We start from the raw sequence: 20,262 nt of genomic DNA, 5'->3' as shown, positions 1-20,262 counted from the left end.
TACCTGTGTGTGTGATGGTGCACACCACTGAGTGTATTATCCATCACCAGGCCAAGACTGGGATGATTGTGAGTGTGTGTGTGTGTGTGTGTGTGTGTGTGTGTGTGTGTGTGTGTGTTTGTGCTTAAGTGTCTTTGTCTGTCTCTGGTGAGAAGCAGTGAGGCTGCTGAGAGACAGAGACCCCCATTTCACCCACTCACACACACACCAGGCCAGGGAGGAAGAAGTGGAGAGAACAAGTAAGAAAAGAAACAATAAGAGGAGAGAAGAGGAGCAGCAGAGAGTGAGACAGGACCCCGTGTCTCTAATTCAACTCTCAGGGTCCCAGGGGTACTTCACCCCTCCTCCTCCCTCCCTCCATCCCCTGCTCTCCTCTCCTCTGTGGCTGTAATCAGGAAGGGCAGATCAAAGGGGGCAGCAGAGTGTCACTGCAACATTTTAGCTCTCAGAGCTGCCAGAGTGTGGCCAAGAGTGGCGCTTTAGGGGGGACTTAGCGCCTCTTCACCATGATGAAGGTTAATGTCATCTGGGGACTGGTTCTGGGCAGCTCCTGAGCAGCAGTCGCCCTGGCCCCCCCGCTGGCCGCCCTCCTCCACCAAGCCTCATTACACCAGAGAGCAGCTCAACACGGATGAGACGCCCATCATTCTAAATTCTGTTATTTGGCAACCGGGCAAAGAGCTACTTTTGCTAAGATTGCACTGTCTTGGAAGCTTTCTTTTTATGTTTATATTTCAGTCCGAGCTTCTGCACCTCAGCCCAGAGCAAAGCAGAGGCACAGGCTTCTCTGGTCCCTAGCTCCTGTTTCCACCACCGCTAATGTGTTTTAGCGCACGGTCCGCCTCCCCCTTCCCCCTACCCCCGTCTCTTTGACATAATAGGGAGGGATCAGCGAGAGAAAGGTGGGCCGACAATCTGTAATTCATCCCTGCCACGGCTCATTTGCTTACGTTGCTTCGCATTAGGGGAGAGATAATTTATCTCTCTCTCTGCGCTGGCTTTACAAATTCTCTGCAATGCTCTTCTGCCACTTAGCATATTTTATTGCCCTGCCTGACGCTTGTGTCTCCTGAGTCCCACTGATCCCGCTTTGCATGCCACGGTGGCAGGGAACTTGTTCCGCTCAATTATTCATCGTCATTGGACTAAGTGGTTGTTCTATAAGCATAATAAAAGAGCAGGCGACTGACAGCTTAGCTCTCATCCCCGTCCCGCTATGCCATCCTTCACCATCTGCATATCTCAGGCAGATGTTTCGTGGCGCTGTCACAACTCTTCACTCAGGCTGGAAGGGCAGGGCAGGGATGTGACAGTGTAGTGAAGTACCTCGGTGTTAACTTATGGTCAGGAGGGAGGGCTTTGTTGTATAAGCTTATGGGAAGTCCTGAATCAACTAATCCTATTTATTTTTCATTTCTGAGCACTGAGCCTCAATGATTTTTTTATGACCACAATTAATCTTTTAGCAGTGAGTGTTGAGCAGAACGCTTTGGTCAAAGGCCATCATTTAACCGTAATGCAAGAGACACTTTGTTGTAGTAGAGGAAAAGGAACCTCTCTTTTTCCTTATTTACCTTAAAAAACAAGAGTCCCAAACAATTAGGTCAGTTTATGTGTGAGTGATCTCTGTCAGTCAAAGCAACTTTTTTCCTTCTAATCATTATCACTCCTCAGGAAACACCTGGAAAATATGCACCTTTTCTGTCTTTCTCCTCAGACACAGTTGTTTTCGTTTCTTCAGTTCTCCTGCGTTTTTGCCTTAGGCTTGGTTATTGGAACAACTTTTTCCATATATAACAAAATGTGGGGATGGCATCGTGCAGACTGCAGGTAGCAAGCATAAGTTAATTGGTTGTGAACAAAACTGAGTGGTGCACGTTTTACAAATTGAAAGCTACATTTTTCCAAAACATACTTCTACACACGAGTTAGTGAATGAGTGAATGACGTTATCTCTGGCAGTGAGCATAGAAGCCCCACCCACCAGCACTTCAGATCTTCTGTTTGTAAGGGACAGCCAATCAGAAGAAAGGCGGCTTAAAGAGCAGGGGGAGGGAGCTGAACTATGATTCAACCAAAGGTACTCTAGTAGTGAAGCTAGAAAATGTTTTTATGTGACAAACTAATTTATCTAGTTAACAGCACAGTTAAAGTCCTGTTTTTGAGTCTTTTTTAGCAATTGCTAAAGCTATTATGATAATATATTTATATATGAAGCTACTCTGCTCATGTTTTCTGACTGTGTACTTCCAAACCTGCAGTCCCCTGAAGCAACCAGAAGTGAATTCTCTTACTCTACAGCTAGCCTGAATTTCATGGATAAATAAAATCATTTCCTATTTGAAAATGTCCAGCTGTCGGTTTCTTTCATCACACAACCATTTCATAAATACGCAGCCAAAGGAGCTTGCAAAGAAAAGCGTCTGGACTTCTTTAAGTTGCTTGAAGACGTTTCACCTCTCATCCGAGAAGCTTCTTCAGTTCTAAGGTCAAATGGTGGAGAGTCCCAGATATAAACCTAGTGGGAGTGACCCCCCACAGAGGGACAAAAGGACCCCCTGATGATCCTCTAATCGCCTGTGGGGGGTCTCTCCCACTAGGTTTATATCTGGGACTCTCCACCATTTGACCTTAGAACTGAAGAAGCTTCTCGGATGAGAGGTGAAACGTCTTCAAGCAACTTAAAGAAGTCCAGACGCTTTTCTTTGCAAGCTCCTTTGACTATGATGACCTGGATGACTGAGAACCTTCACAGACATAAATACGCAGCCTTCAGGTACTCCTCCCATTCACTGCTAACTCCCTCTCCTCGCATGCCTTTCCGTTTTCTCGCCTTTATTTGGCTTCCCATGTTTGCTTCCCTTTCCAGTTCGTGGAATGACATGTGAGAAACGTGCCTCTATCCACCCAGCAGAACTCATTAAGATTATGCTGCTCTTGTTTCCGCAGAAATGCCATCTCATCTCTCCGGCCAGGGCAATCTGTGTCTTTAGCCATGGTGGCCAGGCAATATCTCTGCCCATTTTCTCTCCACCACTGTTCATGCAGTGAATTGAAACTCGGGAAGGAAAATGTTTGGGAAGTTTGGACTTGTGTCAACATACAAGTCTAAAGAAAGCTAGCGCTTACAGCAAATTAAAGCTTCAAACAGCAGACTAATAATGGTGCACCACAGAAGATATTTCCTGTTTCCTATCTGCCTCTATTCTATCACTATTTCCTGTATTCATATACAATTAACCCTATATGGTATTGTGGCTCAGCTTCACCTGTTTTAACTAACTTTGCAGGTTAACAGCAAGTGCAACTCTTACCTGTTGCGTCAGCACATGTCGTGAAAGGTAGAAGATGCTGGGAGAGATGTGATGTTCATGCACAAAGCCAAGGAATCTGTCCTAACCATACCAGGATCGTTTCAGGGATTTAAGTCAGGAAACAGCCCTTAATGTCCCCAGTGCTCAATGCAGTTTTAACTGCATTTTAAAACAGTGAGAAAAGAATTTGCACCGAAGAGAAGAGGTTCAAAAATGGCCAGAGATTTGTTTAAAAAGAAAAAAAAGATCTCAGGAGTGACAGTGACTTAATAATTGTGCCTTTTATCCGCAACTGTTAATCACTGTTGCAGAGGCAGTGAGGATAAAAGAGCCTCATTGATTTCCCTTGGAGAATAAAAAAAAGCTTGGGCCAATATAATTAAGATTTAAAAACATACTGAACTCCAAACATCCACCAGGTCTGACACTTCTCAAGGTTCTCAGAACGCTTGCTTATGAAAAGGTCTTTTGGGAGAGTTGGCAGAGGAAGCGGCACAGAGGCACAATTTAAATTCAAGGAAAGGTAACTTTTTACTCATGTATTACAGACATGACACATAACTTGTCCCTAAATTCAGTTTAAGACACATCTTAAAGATAATAGCTGCTCTCTAGTAAAGACAAAATAAAGCCGCTGTGTGTGTTTGTTAGACCTCCAGCCTTGTTTGAGGTACGCATTAGCCTGTATAATATTTTCTGTGGTTGGGGGGAGGAGGGGCAGGACCTTCTGATAGGGCAGTGCATGTTTCAGAGCCCTCCGTCTGAATAATGCTGAGGAATAATGAGGTGGGGAGCAAAGGATGTAGCCTAAGGCTTTGACCGTCTCTGTGACCTGATTATGTCAGGGAGTGTCAGCCACCAAGACACTACAAAAGCACAGAGCATCCCGTCAAGTCCATATCCACAGTGATCTGTTCCCAGTGCTCCAGGCACCTTGTGAGCCAGGGAAGTCCATACTGTCTCATTAGCAACGTTTAGCATCAAGAGTTCGGACACACTTTACTATACGCAGTGAAGCGCGGTCGAACTGGTGGCTCTGAAATGCTCCTGCAGTCGGTTAATTTTAAAATCCAGCATGTTTTTGTGCTAAGAAATGCTTCAACATCAGCATACAGTGCAAGTGTGAAACAGCGATGAAACAGGGGTTAAAGTAAATAACACGATGTGGCACGAAAGGGCACGCGGTCCATACAATCTTCCTTTAATATGTGCTGTGTGCACCTGAGATAAGATGATTCATTAGATAAGGCCCTGCAATGACAAGCATCATCGTTCAAGCCTCTGGCTACTGATGGAACAATTCTGCAGCCACCCTGTGAATATGACAAGGTCAGCGTTTTGCTGCGCGTGAGGATAAAAGAAGGAAGGGCTTTGTTTATTCCCAAAATGCTTAACATGATGTGGGGCGGCTACTGGATTGTAGACAAACAACTTTAAGACTAGCTACTAGAAGTCTGCGTGGAAAGATCAGACTGTTTATTCTGAGCTGCACTTTTTTATACGTGATAGATGAACTCCCAGCATCTTCTAGAGCTCTCTGGAGTTTTTATTCAGCCCTATATTTAAGCTCGTTGCACTCACCTGTCCTTGTGCGTTGGTGACCAGCTGCCCGGTGGCCCCTTGCAGGTTTGACAGGGCGTTGCCAAACACCTGTGAGCCGGCGATGGATCCCATGGCTGCTGCTGCCGCTACCGCCGCCTGGCTGGCCAGAGGATTCATCTGGAGAGGGCGAAGACATTGTTTGATGGCACCAGTGCAGATGTTTACAGCACAATACAGATTCCTACAGATGCAGGTTTACAGGCGTCACACTTTTGTTTATTGTTTGTGGGGCCAGAATAGGCCAACTGCAGTGAGGGCTGCACAGTCCATCATATAGTTCCCAGAGGTCTGTGCTCCTGGACCCAGTGGGAGGCTCGAGGGTAGGGAGGAGCAGCGAAAACAGGAGGGCGGCTGTGAATAAGTGGCCATTTTACCACTCTAAGTGCTTTCTCTGGCCCCCGGGGCTCCCCACGGGCCGAGCCGAGTCTTTCCACCCGCAGCAATGACCCAACAGCTTCCCGCTCTCACAATAGAGCCAGGCGGCGTGGCCATGCATCACTGTATCGTAAAACCGCTTCAATATGCTTCGACTCAGAAATCCTCTGACTCACTGTTACAGCTGAAGCAAAGGAGGGTTAAAATGACCGCCTTTGCCCTCGCTGTAATGGACTCATCTGGTCTGGCCTGTGGTTGTGAAAAGAGGCTCGGTGCATCAGGGAGAGGTTGTAGAGCTCTGCCACATTGCTGAGATTACCCATATAAATCAAGCTAACCACTTATTAGGGGGCTGAAAATGCACTGCTGATTTGGTTGTAGTGCAGCAGAGCAAAGTCTTATTAGGTTGAGTAAGTAGATCAAAGACCAAGAAGAGATAGGAGACCTCCCAATTACTCAACAGAATAGAGAAATAATAGAAACACTGCTTAAGAAGCAGGCTGCCCGCTCCCCGCTGCTAATGCTGGTCGGGTACATGCTTAAATTAAAAGCAGGGTTTATTTACAAGATTTAAAATACAGCATGCTGCGACAAAAAGTCTCCCCAGAAACATCAACTTTTCCACACTTTCTCTGCAGCGAATTCAGCTCTGTTCATCTGAGATCACCCAGTCGCCATTCATCTTTTACCGTACCCCACCACCATATATATATTATTACACTTTTCGAAATCAAATGATGAAAAAATGCCACCGAGCGATCGATACTTTTTCATTGACAGTAAAGGTTAAGCACATTAAGAATGACACTGCATTTGTCTTATGAAATCATATTTCATGTTGGTGGCCTCAAATTGGCCGTGATTGATATTGCCTCCTCTCGTCTGAAAGTCATCCAGTTTTTCCTCGATAATCGCAAGATTGTCTTTTATGTGTCCAGCAGTTGTCCTTTGGATATCTGAACATCTCAAAACGCTGAAAAACTGCGCGCCTACTTTTAGCTGTATATATGTAGCATAAGAGAATTCAAGCTGAAATAAAGACTAACCTAAGCAGCACAGCTACAGCACATCGACTACAGGCAGGATTATCTGAGTTTACAGTGCTGCTACATTAAAGAGCATCAATGTACAGAAGCAACAATGGGAGATGCATGTACGTATCATATGGCAGCCAGTATTTCTTACACAATGTGTCATTTTTAGTATGTTTGAATCTCCATTATGTCCCCATTAGAAGATAAAAAACAAGAGTAAGACTTTACTCTTATATTTTCTCTAAAAGATGCATTTGCTTTTACTTAACTGCCCTTTGACCCACATCCTTGCTAAACACTGATAAATTATAATTCAAATTTCATGTGCACATTAATAATCTCAAGGGGCTGGAAGCATTTGGCACTGTAAGCAATTAATTAGGTTTTATACGTGACTACTTATCAGTGACATATTTAAAGGATTTTTCATGCAAAAATGTTTAATTTTTTGCAGCGGTTTTAAGTAGAATCAATAAAACCAACATTATTGTTATTTAACCAGCTTTGTTAATTGGGTTTCATTTTGTCAGACAGTCATAAATAACAGGGAAACACAGTTTTCTTTCAAGTAACACAGACTCACTGCCTTTACTGCATACACACCGATTGTGCTTAGGTACAAAGTAGCCCCCCAGAGGCTCCTACATAACCCAGGAAAAACCTGATTTATAACGGTGACTGTACTGACAAATGGCATATCCTGATAAAAGTGTAAGTGGTTATATTACACATGGATTTTTTTCTATGTACAGAAAACTTTGGCTCCCACTAAACAGGTTTTGGCTTTCCAGATGCAACTTTTAAGTGGGGTTTAATTTACTCAAGCTTATCCTCCGGAGGCCTGAGCTCTTGTTTGGGGTGCATTTATAATTTCCTCTAGCTATTTGGCATTAGTTGGACCTTATAAAGATAAAAACTGAGCATCAAATTTAAACAGACACAGATGGGGACAGTGGGTTTATTTTACAGCATAGCACAGCTCTGTCACCGTTGTTTAAAAACTGTATTTATTGATTAGAAGGAAGTATAAGAGGCAGAAAAGCCAAAATGTAATGTTCCCATAAGAGGATGAAGAGTCTCGATAGGATAAGATGAGATTTTATTAATTATATAGCCAAAAAAATAACTGTGCCGTATGGAGCCCAATTTTGTGTCTGGAAAAGCTTTGATTATACTTTTACCTTTATTACTATCATTATACAAAAGCAAAAATTGTAGAGAGATTCGTAGCAAAAGTACCTTTATTGCGATGAAAAAATAACAGCAGTAATGCTTTCCTGGAAGAGGGATAAAAAGGAGTCATCACCGCTGACTTCGTATACGCTCAAAGGCGAATGTGAATTGATGATTGTTGTGGAAAAACTTTGAGAATCAGTCGAGAATGTTTTGAAAAGTCGGTGACACATGAAAGCTGAAACGGCTCCACATCCTCCTCTGGCATGCTGCTCCCAGTAGTGCTTTCTTGGCTTTTAAAATGTCTTTTCAAAAACAAAAACAAAAAAAGAAAAGCAAAAAAAAAAAGAAAAGAAATGGAGATCACAGGGCGTGATCTATTTGACCAGCTTTGTCTTTCACACAGAACGCACATAAAGCAGCATTATCGCCCACGTTATCATCAGCAGCAAAGCCTAAAAACTGCTAATCCTGAAAAATACCACAAGTATGAAGCGACTTGTAGCGAGACTGAGAAACTGAGAGGCAGACGATCTCCTCCCCTCGTCTACCTGAAGAAGAAATAAAAGCTGCTCCGGCCGCTGTGGTAGCCCAGGTGAGACAGGCTGTGAATGTAAAATGCTGACTTGAGAGTTCTTTGAGCCGTTTGGGTGAAAACACAGCACTGAGGGTGCTGCGATTGTGAATGGGGACACAGAGAAGAGCCAACACGGTCAGTTAAACAGAGTTAAACAGAGGCTACAGATCAACACACAGATAATGTGATCTGCTCAGGCGAGCACGCCCAGAGTCTGCCTGAAAATCTGCTGCGCTCGGCGTCATTGTGTGAGTGATGGGTTGTTGGAGAAGCTTTCAGATTTATCTGAAATATTATCATTGAGCCTCATTCGATGATAGGCCTTTCAGATGCTATGTTATTCGGGTAAATCTAGGTGAAAAGAGAGCAGGCTTTATTGCCGCGTCTCTGGCACGGGATAATATGGATAGCAGTTGGAAGGAGAGCAAGGAATAAGGAGAGGCGAGGCTGTGTTCAACACCTAAACAGGTGATTTTCCGCCACGGTGACTCCTCTCAACACCTCGGCGGGAGGCACAAAATGACAGAGCTGGCCTAGCATTTGTACTGATTGCATGTGTTGGAAGAGATAAACAGTGATCATCCAGTTTGTAGAGCCTGCATGTTAACCATTGTGGTTTATTCTTTTCATTCGCTACGAAAAAGGGCGTCTGAGAAGATTTTTGGCAGATCGGGATGCTCCGGTTTAACGCAAGTGTTGAAATAAGCTCACGTCGGTGTGTTTATTTAAAAAAAAAAAACAACTAACAGTTTTAAGGTAAAATTCAAGCCAGCAAATTCAAAGCCTCCATTATATCATGTGACAACATTTTGTCACCTTTAGCCCCCTCTAGCTGCTTCGCTCTCCTGGTTTAATATAGGCAAACTTGCAAGGATACACGGGGATAAACACACACAAAATAAATGTGTCTGGCGGGGAGGAAAAAAAAAGCCTGCAAATTGTTAAAAATGCATCTTTTTCGGTATGAAGGGGGGAGTCTTTAAACTCCGCCGGGCTCTCCGTCGCCTTGTTTGACCATGAGGGTCACCTGGTGCAGCAACCCGTGTAATCTCAGGAATAGAGGGAAAAATAGTGTCCCCGCAAACCGTGGAGAGACCCCTGAAAATAAAATCGTCTGACACGAACAACTGGAGTTTATTCTTGGTTTTTGCTCTTTTCATGTGGCCGTTTTAAACTTAATTGCTTTTCCCCCCCCCTTTTCGGGGCCTGCACTAGACAAAAAAAGAGCAAAGATAAATGGACAAGTGGTGGAGGTGCAAGCAAGAAGGGGGGGCAGATTTGTCTACGCTCGGGCTCGGGGATTTGTGCGAAGCGTATTTTCTGCTCATCTGTGAGTCAAGAAAAGAATCAAACGTGCGTTTAACCTAACAGGGAAATTTCAAAGAGAATTGACCTGATGCTGAAAGTGGTTACATACAAACTTTTTACAGGTAGAAACAATCATCTACAAAAATATCGGAAAGTTTTACCCTCAATCATCCAGCCACAGCTGAATTAAAGTGGACCCAGCAGGGTAAATCATCAGTCAATACCACTATTGTTTCTGTATGAGGAGAATGTCCTTTATCTGGAGCAACATGGAAGCTTCCTTCGTCCGTCCTCGCCCCACATCTCTGTCTCCTCCCTGCTCTTTTCCCACTCCGGAGTGAATGTAATCAGCTGTGACATGAGAAAACACGTTCTGTGTCTGTCAGGACTCTGCAAGTCTTCCGCTGACAGTCCTCTGCTGACTCCCCTCCTCCCCCAAAAAAGCCTCTCGCCCACCTCCCTGTCTCCCCTTCCTCACATCTGCTGTGCTTATGAACATCAAAATGCCATTAGGCCCTCCAAAACACCTCTAGTCCCTTGGTTGGCGGGGGCCTCGCACCGTGGTTGTGCACTCTGAGCCCTCCCAGCGCCAAATATTGCTCACCACTGGGCCTCAGCTCCAGCCGTTGTGAAAAATAAACCCCAAAAAGAGCCATTTTTGAGGAGAAATATTGGAACGTGAAAGACAGATAGAACAACTGGGGCAGATAACACCCGGCAAAATACAATAACGCTGCATCCGGTGACAGTCGGGCATTGTAATTGCTTAAGGCAGCGTAGGGATGGTGGTGGCAGCGGGTGTGGACGTGGAGGTGGCCGAGGTGGCACGGCGGGTGCTAATGGAGTGATGTCATATGGAAGACCAGAATGACAGCTAGTTAACTGAGGCGGTTTGGCTGATCAAATAAAATGCATTAACTCCAGGAAATGGATATCGCGGGCGGTCTCAGTAATGGCCATATCTAATGAGGCGAAATGCAAATGAGGGAGGAAAAGAGTCGTGAAAACGTTTAAACTAACTATAAAGGGATGATGGAGTGTCGGACAGTGGCCGTCAATCTCCCCGCTCATTACCTTCATGTGAAATTAACAGCAGCTTTAATCATTACATAAAATCTGCTCCAGCCCATTTGTTGATAATTGTGAGGCACGGCGGTTCAGAGCGGGTTCCTTGTCATTAATCACCGCAGCAGTATATTTCCACTGGTTAGGGGACACTCGGAGAGTAAAAATATAAGTTATACTACAGTCCTCCAACACTATTCCTCTTCCTGGAGAATGATCTATAATATTTAGCTGTTTCCAGATGTATTAAATTTGAAACTACTTGGTGATTAAGTATCTACAGGAAAGTGCTGACCATTTCAGCTCATGATGTGACATATTTGGTGCAGTTATTTCTGTACCATACTAGCGCTGGGCTGGAAATCACAGCCGCGACCAGCGTTGCGGGAAAATATACTGCTGCTCCGGCTATGATTTCTTAAAGTGGGTACCTGGCCACGGGAGAAAATGAAAAATCAAATCATTAGGCGATCCGACTGTGGAGAATCAACAAAGACTCTTTGCAGCCTTTAGATGAGCATTACCTCAAATATTCAATGTTTAATAAACCATATTTCTTGATTCTTGAGTTGTATTTCCACTGGACTGATTACATCCCATTGCTTTTCGTTTAGGTGGAAATGGCATCTCTTTTCACTCTGCTGTTGTTTGACATATAAATATAGCATTTGAATGACTTTAATATCTTCCTAATCAATGTCCAGTGATCTTTTGATGTCCTCAATTCAATATAGGAAGGGTCATCCATGCCGCAGCTTTATAAACACAATAAAGGTAAATGATTACTCTCCACAGTGGTGTCCAAAAATACGGCCAGTAATGAAGAGAAATGGAGGAGTTTGAGGAGGAGGCCTGTCATGTGTCATTGGCCAACTCTGAGCCCTAAGATTAATCACGAGAGAGGGGCTCTGTGGCTAAGATGTGGTCACTCTTGATCAATAAATCCACCACCCTCCCTCCCCTCCGTCCATGTCTCCTTCGCTCCCCCCACCCCCCCCAGCATCCCTCCCCCCCAAAAAAGAAAAAAAAGAAAAAGAAACAAATACAGAGTTGTTGGCATGAGCTAAATCAGCATAAGTGGAGAAGTGAATTGATGAAATATGCCGCCGTATTTGTATTGATTATCTCAGTTTCGACTTCAAAGGTTTCCCCCCACCTTTGAGGAGTTGACTCAAGGAAGTGCACTTTTCTTGGATTCCAGTTGAGTCTATTTACAAAACCCATCAATTGTACATTCCCGCTAATAATGAAAAAGGGCAGGTAGACAGAGGAGGTGGGGGTTGGGGTTGGGAGAAAATGCAAAAAAGCTCCTCAGAGAGTGCAGGTGCAAATGAAAGGAATTTAAACCCACACAGCCCACTTCATATTACAAAAATATACACCAAATCCAGCCTCGGCTTACTACGACTGGAAACACTGCAGAGAAGAATTTCTGATAATATTCTGCAGAGACCACAAATGGGACTTTTGACTTGCTCTATGAGGAGGGTATAATGCAATAACATTGCATTAAAAGGGCCTTTTTACAGCGTGGCAGAGCCGCGCAGCTGTATTCCTCGTGCGAGCCCGGTGCTCTGTTTGCGGTCACTAATGGGCATCAGAAATTACAGGCAGTGGAATCGCGCCCCGCGGGGGGACTGGCCTCCTCAGCAGAGCGGAGCACTTAGACGGTGTCTGGGAGGCTGCTGGAGGAGAAAGGGGGGAACTCAATGTCACAGCCCTGCCTCATAATTAAAGAAACCCTATTCCTTTTCCACTGTTAGGTGAGCCCTAGCTCGGTGCTCCATCTGAGGGCTCCCCTGTGGGCGTCTAATGCGTGTTGCCCCCAGTGTCCATGTGGGCTGATCAGGGAGCTGTGCCTTTCTGCTGGGTGTCTGAGCTGCAAGCCCTCTGCCCACCTCGAGAGTAATGGGGCCAGGCTTAGAAGGATTGCAGATTTAAAAAAAGAAAAAAAAGAAAAAGTGACGGAAATATCAACTTGGCGAGCTCTGAAAACTCAACAAAACCAGAAAAGCCAAAAAGTAAGTGCAAGGTGCAATGTGGGTGCAGTTTTAAAAGTGAAAGTGCCCTCACAGTTTTCCAGAGGATCCTTGCGAAATATGATAAATTTAACTTTCGCCTTATTTAGAAATTCAAGGCTCATCGTCGCTCCTTAAGTCTCTAGATTTTCTCCCTGCCTAATCCCTCATTTGAAGTAAATAAAAGTAGTAGAGCTGTCATGGTCAGGTTGTTTTCCTCATCTAGCTCCCATGCTTTATAATTATTCATATGAAATGTGGTGCTGTTGATGGGCAACAGTCTTATTTTCTGCTTCAGTCAACAGTGCACATTTGTATTTCTAAATTGTGGAGCGCTTGTTATGTAAGGCAATTTTCTGCCTTCTTAAGAGCCGGATCTCCTGTGCATTAATAAGAGGCTAGGCTGAGCTGCTGGAGAGCCGAGGGCCCGCTCATGCTCTAAAACCACGCAGCTACCAGCAGCCATTTAAACACACAGCTTGCCATCATATACCGCGAGTATATATTTAAAAGTTTTATTTGAAATCTGGGGATTTAAAGCAGGTGTTATTGCGGATAATGCCAGGACGTGAGGACACTTTAAAGCTTCTACATGAAAGTAAAATTATAAGAGAAGAACGCCCAACTTTTATTCTCATGCATAAATATTTTTAAATGGTCTTTTTAATTGTCATTTCCATTAATTGTATCTTCCTCGCCAAAACTGGCAGAAAAAAGACACTCAAAACACTTTTTACTGGAAGAAATCATTTCAAATAATGTGTTTTTGTAATTCTTTTTATTTCAACATTTAAGAGCGCCTTTTCCCTTTTAACGTAAACGCTGCCCACATTTAAGCATGTCATTTTAATTTTGAGTTAATATCCTGCAGAATGACGGCGGCTCCCTCTTTGCTAAATTCAATGAGCACGGAGCTGATCTGGAAAATCAATTAATCGATGTGCAAGACTCATTTAATACACATGATAATATAATGGGAAAAATGTCCCCCCCCTACAAAAAAAAAAAGGGAGACATTTCGAGCAAATTGGACAGTGGTGATTTTAACAGTGGTTGACATAAGTAAAAGTGCACTGCAGCGGAAAACAGTGACATGAGTGTCTGAAGGGGCCTCAGCTGGAGACAAAAGCAGCAGTGATGGGCCCGAGATTTGAGGAGGATGGTGGAGTGAGCAGGAATGGGGAGGAAAAGGAGGAGGAGGAGGAATGGGAGGATGGCAAGGAGGTGAGGAAAGATGGAGAGTGCAGACAGCCAGGCCTCTGAAAGGCCGTTGTGGTTGGCAGCGGCTGACCTTGGTGACGATGGGTTTTCACCAGAGGCTTCTAATGAAGGCTGATTGCCAGGGAATAGTGAGGGAGCCAAAGGGGTGGAGAGGAGAGCGTGGAGGGGGGAGAGAGAGAGGAGAGGGAGAGAGAAAAGGATTGAGGAGAGACTCAGGTAATTGCAGCACTTGTGGGTTGAGGCCCTGCAGTCTTGTGATGTCGGGGTGCAGTGGGGAAGAAGAGAGATGTCTGTGGACGCTTTGGTGGTAAATTGTGGAGCACAGGGATAGGAGGCAGGCCCCTAGGCTGTAATTACCCCTATGAGTGTGTGGATGGAGAGTGGACAGGCCCAGTGTGGGGCTCTGACAGCGATCAAGGAGACGACTACGAAGGGGAGAGAGACAGACGGCGGGAGTCTGACGGAGGAGGAAGACAGGACGCCTCCACCTCCGCCAGGCCCCCCGAAAACCAGCCAGCCAGACACTGGACCAAGGTCAGAAGCTATTAGTGAACACACAACACGCTGGTGACAAGACAGCCATGACAAGAACAGCAGCACTGTAAAGGGTGCAGTTTCTGGATGGAGGAAGACATAATGTAGAAGGGGGAAAAAAGGGGCAATAAAAAGCAACTAATTAGATTAGAGGCACAAAGAGACGGATGCCGGGCCTCCGCTGGATGGCGCAGCAGGGTCAGGAGGGTCCGGGCAGACGAACTGGAATAAGACATTTGATAGGCTGGCCTAAGCTTCCCGCTGCCATGGATCAGTATGTACTGCCTCTCCTTTCCCCTGCCTGGGCTGATGTAACTCACTGGAGTGGCAAATTACACCAGACCTACAGCTGTAGCCCGACATTATGATTAATTTGATCAGTAATTTCTCCTGTTTTTCATTTTAATCGCCGAGACCATTCTGCTGTGGCAGGTCTTTCAGATCTAATTAAGATCAATTCCGGTGTAACAGACTTGGCGCGCCTTTACCCCGTCAAATCCCTGAGCTCTCCGGGCGTGGAGAAAACCCGCAGCTCTAATCAATCAACTTCCAGCAAAATCCAGCGGGCTCCCACAATCAGCCCATTAACGCACTTAAGCAAATTTCATAATCTTCCTCTGTCTATTTGTCATCACTGTGGTGGCTATTTCAGGCAGCTCCAGGCTGCCTCTGACTGCACTCTGCATGTTGGGGAGCTGCAGACAGAGTGTGTGAAAGGTGTAGGAAGGTAAATTCTCCCTTCATTTAACCACATTAGCTTCACTAATATAAGTTTAAAACACCGACTCGAGGGGGTTCGGTCTGCTGCCGTACGATTTGTAGTCTAATACGAGTATTAATGAGCTAATTAATGAAATTTGACTCACAAATTAAAAAATGAATATCAAAGAATATCACACACCTCCCATGAGAAGAGAATTACTTTGGGACATTAATTGGAACATAATGAGTGTTTGTCTCTCTGCGGCGCTGTGCAGTCTTTTCTGCAAATAGTTGAATGGCTGAGTGATTCTACTTGTTTGAATAATGACGGTAGGAAATAGGGGTGTTATCTGCAAAATGCTCATTGTATTATGGTAATTATGACTCCACTTTACTGCACACACTGGTTCCTCTGGGTAAAACACAGAAACACCAGAAATGCCCTTCTGTGCTGTTCATTAAAACATACAAAAGCACGATCGGGGTGACGGTGCTCACGTGCGCACGAGAAAGTCTCCACTCGGGGAAGTGCTTTGAATTTAAAAACTTCTGTAAATGAACCAGAGACGTGGGACTGAAAATCCAATCACTGACCCAAGCGGCGGAGGGAGGCGGAGCTGCTGTTTAAATCCTATTGCAGCCATGAGAGGGTGCTGAGGCCGCGGCCTGTCCTTCAGAGAGCCCCTCCCTGTGTAACTCACCCCTTGAAAATCCCAGCAATGACCCAGAGAAACTAAACCTTTTATGGCCATTTTGCTTCTTCTTCTACACACACACACACACACACACACACACACACACACACACACACACACACACACACACACACTATAATCCTATTTGATGAGGCAATATCTTAATGATACCCGATGTGGCCCCTCTGGCCCCCTCAAAGAAGGTCTGTCCTCAGCCATCGTAATCAGCAACCCTGCTTCCTTCACAGAAACACCACCTCGATAAAGCTCGGGAACTCAGACACGCAGTGAGCTTGTTTCGAAATAACAATGGTTCTGCTGCTTTTGTTTAGATTCTTGGAAATTTAACCAAGTGGTGGTTTCCTAGCATATTAAAGCTTAAGAGAGTATCTGTTACTTAAGGTGTTTACACACTGTCTGATGCAAGCTTAATGTGTGGATCTGTATGTTGGTCAGGAGCTCTTGTATCCACAGTCAGACCGGACAGCCTGTTTGGCGCGATGTAGCGGCCAGCCTTTGGAGCCCATTAAATCCAGAGGCTGTTTTTCCTGCTGAGTCTCACTAGGCCGTGACAGGGCCGGAGAGGGCTGCGAGGGGAAACAAATAGCCCAACTCATCCTGGCCATAAAGAAGCTTGCACCACAACCCAATAAGGGTCTGACGCTGATGAATGTGACCAGGGACAGAAAGGCGACCCTGGCCAGTCTCCACCAGAAATGAAACCACAGGGATATAAAATAGGTTATTATCGTCACACAGTGACAGGCAGACGGACAGAAGGGCAGAGATGGATGGACAGACAAAGTGACTAAAAAGGAGGTTGAGTGGGAAGAGCAGCAAAGATTAAAGGACTGATTACGACTGGAAAGCCTAAGGATAGATAACCTCAGAATCCCTCCTCGATCTGCAGCAGCAGGATACGATTAATGCGTCTCGCCTGGCTGTGAGGTTGGATGTGCTCAAGTGCGTCAAGGCTTCAATAAAAACATGCATATTCTAATAGGTCCACATGGACACCACTTGATAAAGATCATCTGCAGACAAACAATCGAGCGCAGAGTATACAGCTGCTGGTAAAGGCCACAATGATGCGATTCCCATCCACATGTCAGCTCATGAAGCACTTTTCTTTTTAAAAAGAAACACTTCTTGGCCTTACTGCAAGATCAGTGAGCAGAGCTATTGTTACTATGGTTGACGTAGATAATCTGTATTAATAAAAAGAACAAATTAATGGGCAACGGCAGTGACATGATGATAAATACGTTTTAACTCTGTTCTGATGTAATTTAAAATAGCCTTTAAATATTTACATTCTAAACCAAAACAGAACTAATAAAGACCAAAAATGAAACCTCAATCCACGTAAATATAAGAGTACTGATGTAGGTGAACAGGTTGGATTAAAACCAATCAGAAGTGCCAAATCCTCTTTAGATCTACCCTCACTCATACCAGTTGGCAACCCCCTGGCAACCTCTAGAGACAAGGACAAATGTATATTCCCTGAATGGTTGGCAAGTGGTTGCTGTTGCTGGAATAGATAGATCTCAAAGTGTGCGGCACCAAAAACCTCCTTATGATTGTTTTGGTTACTAGAAGATTGATGTAGTTTGCAAGGAAGATGCCAACTTGCCAACTTCGCCTTCAAAGTAAAAGCTCGGTTTTTTAAAACATGCTAGTTTAAGTGGTTTTCCATTTCCAGTTTGTTAGAGAGACTTTGCAGACAAGTCATCATCTTACATGTGAATCTGCTAGCAGCCAAAGCAATCACAAGGAGGATTTTGGTGCTGCACCTTCTTTGCGATTTATTTAATCTAACGACACCAATCACTCGCCTATGTCTTTGACACTGCATATGTCTTTAAGACCGATTTTGCCTAGTGACACCAAGTGGCCTCCACCAATCACTCATTAACTTGTCAGGGAGTACACATTTTTTACGTATCTGGGGCTTAGCAATTAATTTTCCAGCAACCTCCAGCCAAAAATCCAAATAGAGTGTGCTGAATTAGAAGTTGTTTTAGAGAGAGGAGAAGCTGGACCTGTGCTTATCTACAAATACATGTTAGTTTGTGGACTCACGGGCAAAGGCATGGGTGGAGTGACGGGTGACGGGAGGCTGCGGGCTGGAGACTGGTTGGGTCGGTGCGGCGGGGACTGCTGCGGCTGCCCGGAGGTGGAGGAGCAGGTGGAGGCTGGAGACGGGACGGAGGTCTGCTGCTGCTGCTGGCTGGGTGGGGTCATGTGATGCTGGGATGACAGCTGGTTCTGGTTATGGGAGTGAGACTGTTGGTGATGGTGGTGCTGCTGTTGCTGCTGCTGATGTTGCTGTTGCTGCTGCTGCTGTTGTTGCTGCTGCTGCTGGTGGTGCTGCTGCATCTGTTGGAGCTGCTGCAGGTGCTGGAGCTGGGAGTTCAGTGATGAGGTAGCTGTTGATGAAAGGACAGGAGTTTGATTCTTCGTAGTGTCTGAGCCACACGCTGCAGAAGTGTTTCAGCACATAAACAAGAGGCCTTCATTATCTGAAGAATATTTTCACACCAAAGACAGAAACACATGCACACATAGAGTGTGGGATGCATAGGGTAAACAGTGAAAGACAGATGTAAATTGCATGGAGCCACAACAAGGTCCTCCTGGGTTTTTAGCCTGCATGATGGAGTCACTGAATTCAATTTAGCTAGTTGGAGGACAAAGCTATCAAGCCTGACTGATATAATTGCTCTCCGGAGCCAAAAGTCGTCATTGTCACTCGGAGAAAGAAAGAATCTTTGGTTTAATGGCTCAAAATCTCATAAGAAAGAGACATCCATCTTCTCTGTAAGAGTTCAGAAATAAACCCATTAACTAATTGGATCCAATAATAGCGTGCCATTAGAAAGTAATTCCAACATTTAAATGCTTATAAATTTTTATGCTGTTTAAAAAAAAAATCAGTTAACACTCAAGCTGCAGCCACACCAGACATGCAGATACTACCAAGTAGGGCTGGGCGATATGACCCAAAATTCATATCTCGATATTTTTTACCTGGATGGCGATATAAGATATATATCTCGATATTATTATTTTTTTAAGCCATAAGTTAAGAACAAAAAGAGAGTTCTTAATCACACTGTGTCCCAGCTGTCACACGGGCACTTTTACTTACATACAGCGTAGATGTACATGAAGAAATTACTCAAAAATAAATTATCAGCATTTATTAAATAATCATGGTCCATAAATAAAAGAAAACAATGTTGTTTTTGTGCATAACAAAAAGCTCACAATTGTGCAGTCAAAATGTAAACTAATAGATGCTGAGCGTAATAACAAAGAGACAGATTTCACAGCTGCACCACGTCTCTGAACAGGTCTCTGAACACGTATCACTCCGCGAGGCTCCTCCTCGGTAGCCGTAGTCCTCTGACAATCCATCAAGCGGTGCAACTCCGTAGCTTAGCAAAGTCATATTAAAACATTTTTTGACAGATTGCTGAGCGCTGTGTACCACATAAAATCGGTTCGCGGTCAGTAAGCACAACCAGAATTCATACATAAGGTGCACTGTCGATTTCTGAGAAAATGAAAGGATTTTAGGCCGTGCAGCACCTCCGGGCTGCATGTCGTTAGCGCGGTTAGCTCGCTAACACGTTGACACCGTCCAGCCCCACGCACGGTAACTCGCTAACGGAGATTTTCCGCTTTCATCTTGTCATTGCCTGCAGGTGAAGCTATGGGGGAGGCGGAGTTGTGTTCAGTGAAGGAGAGGCGAGGCCGAGTAACGCAGCGTAGAGACAAAAGTGGACGAAAGAGAGGCAAACCTGCGGCTCCACAAGTATAATTATAACGTAACATAGACTATATCGATATAAACGATATTGTCACATCTTATATCTCGTATGAAAATATATCGATATTTTTTAAAAAACTCGATATATCGCCCAGCCCTACTACCAAGTACCCAGAGAGCACACCTGACATAAAACAAATGTAAAAACATGTTGGTGTGACCGCTGTGCAGTTCACTCCAAACACCCGAATACACAACTTGGTGGATCTTCTGTCATTTCACACACACAAACACACACTTTATGTTTGAATGTCAGACGAAAGCCACAGCACAACACAGACAACGAATGATTTCTACTAAAGGAATCAACCGTAACACCATATGTGCGAAATGGGCTAAAAACAACAACATCTAAGCTGACCTTCACACCCTAAACAGAAGAAAGGACAAACTGAGTTTACACACAGATGTGATGGATAGAAGAGACTTTTTAAAACCGGTGTATGTCTTAACATGTTGACAGTTCAACCGCTTAAAAACAACTTTACATATCAGAACATATCATTGCTACGCTTGACTTCCAGCAGACTGCTGTGGACTGCTCGGTGATGCTACACAGCCTTAGACAGAAAAGAAAAGAGTGAAATCAACATTTGACTGTTTCTGTGCTGCAAAAGATAATTTGGGTTTAGTGGAGACAGGACTGATCTGTATGGAGATATTTCATCTAGCTTTTTACAGTGTAGTGCACAATAAAAAGACATTTCTGCCCTATGTAATTGTTTCCACAGTTAAAGTTACTTTCAGCTGCTCACTTATTCAGAAGAGGGTGACCACAGCAGGTAGCTCTGCATGTTTGATTTGCC

At 44.5% G+C, this 20,262-nt stretch overlaps 1 protein-coding gene across 3 annotated transcripts in view; it reads right to left on the bottom strand.

Moving 5' to 3' along the window:
• The window catches only part of pou6f2 (POU class 6 homeobox 2), a 79,162-nt gene that overhangs the window by 14,207 nt on the left and 44,693 nt on the right, over positions 1–20,262 (bottom strand). For all 3 annotated transcript variants that reach the window (XM_086306526.1, XM_086306527.1, XM_086306528.1), the window contains 2 exons: positions 17,704–18,050; positions 4,896–5,033 (listed from right to left, as the gene is read on the bottom strand). In XM_086306526.1, the coding sequence (XP_086162652.1) occupies positions 4,896–5,033; positions 17,704–18,050 (485 nt within the window). The remainder of the gene's footprint in view (positions 1–4,895; positions 5,034–17,703; positions 18,051–20,262) is intronic.

The sequence above is a fragment of the Aulonocara sp. 'chitande type north' Nkhata Bay genome, linkage group LG9 (genome assembly GCF_057382095.1).
Source record: "Aulonocara sp. 'chitande type north' Nkhata Bay isolate Kocher_YH1m ecotype deep benthic linkage group LG9, A_spYH_male_GT1.1, whole genome shotgun sequence".
Classification (NCBI taxonomy): Eukaryota; Metazoa; Chordata; class Actinopteri; order Cichliformes; family Cichlidae; genus Aulonocara; species Aulonocara sp. 'chitande type north' Nkhata Bay.
Note: the sequence above shows the minus strand (reverse complement) of the source record. Positions and strands in the feature narration are given on the sequence as shown.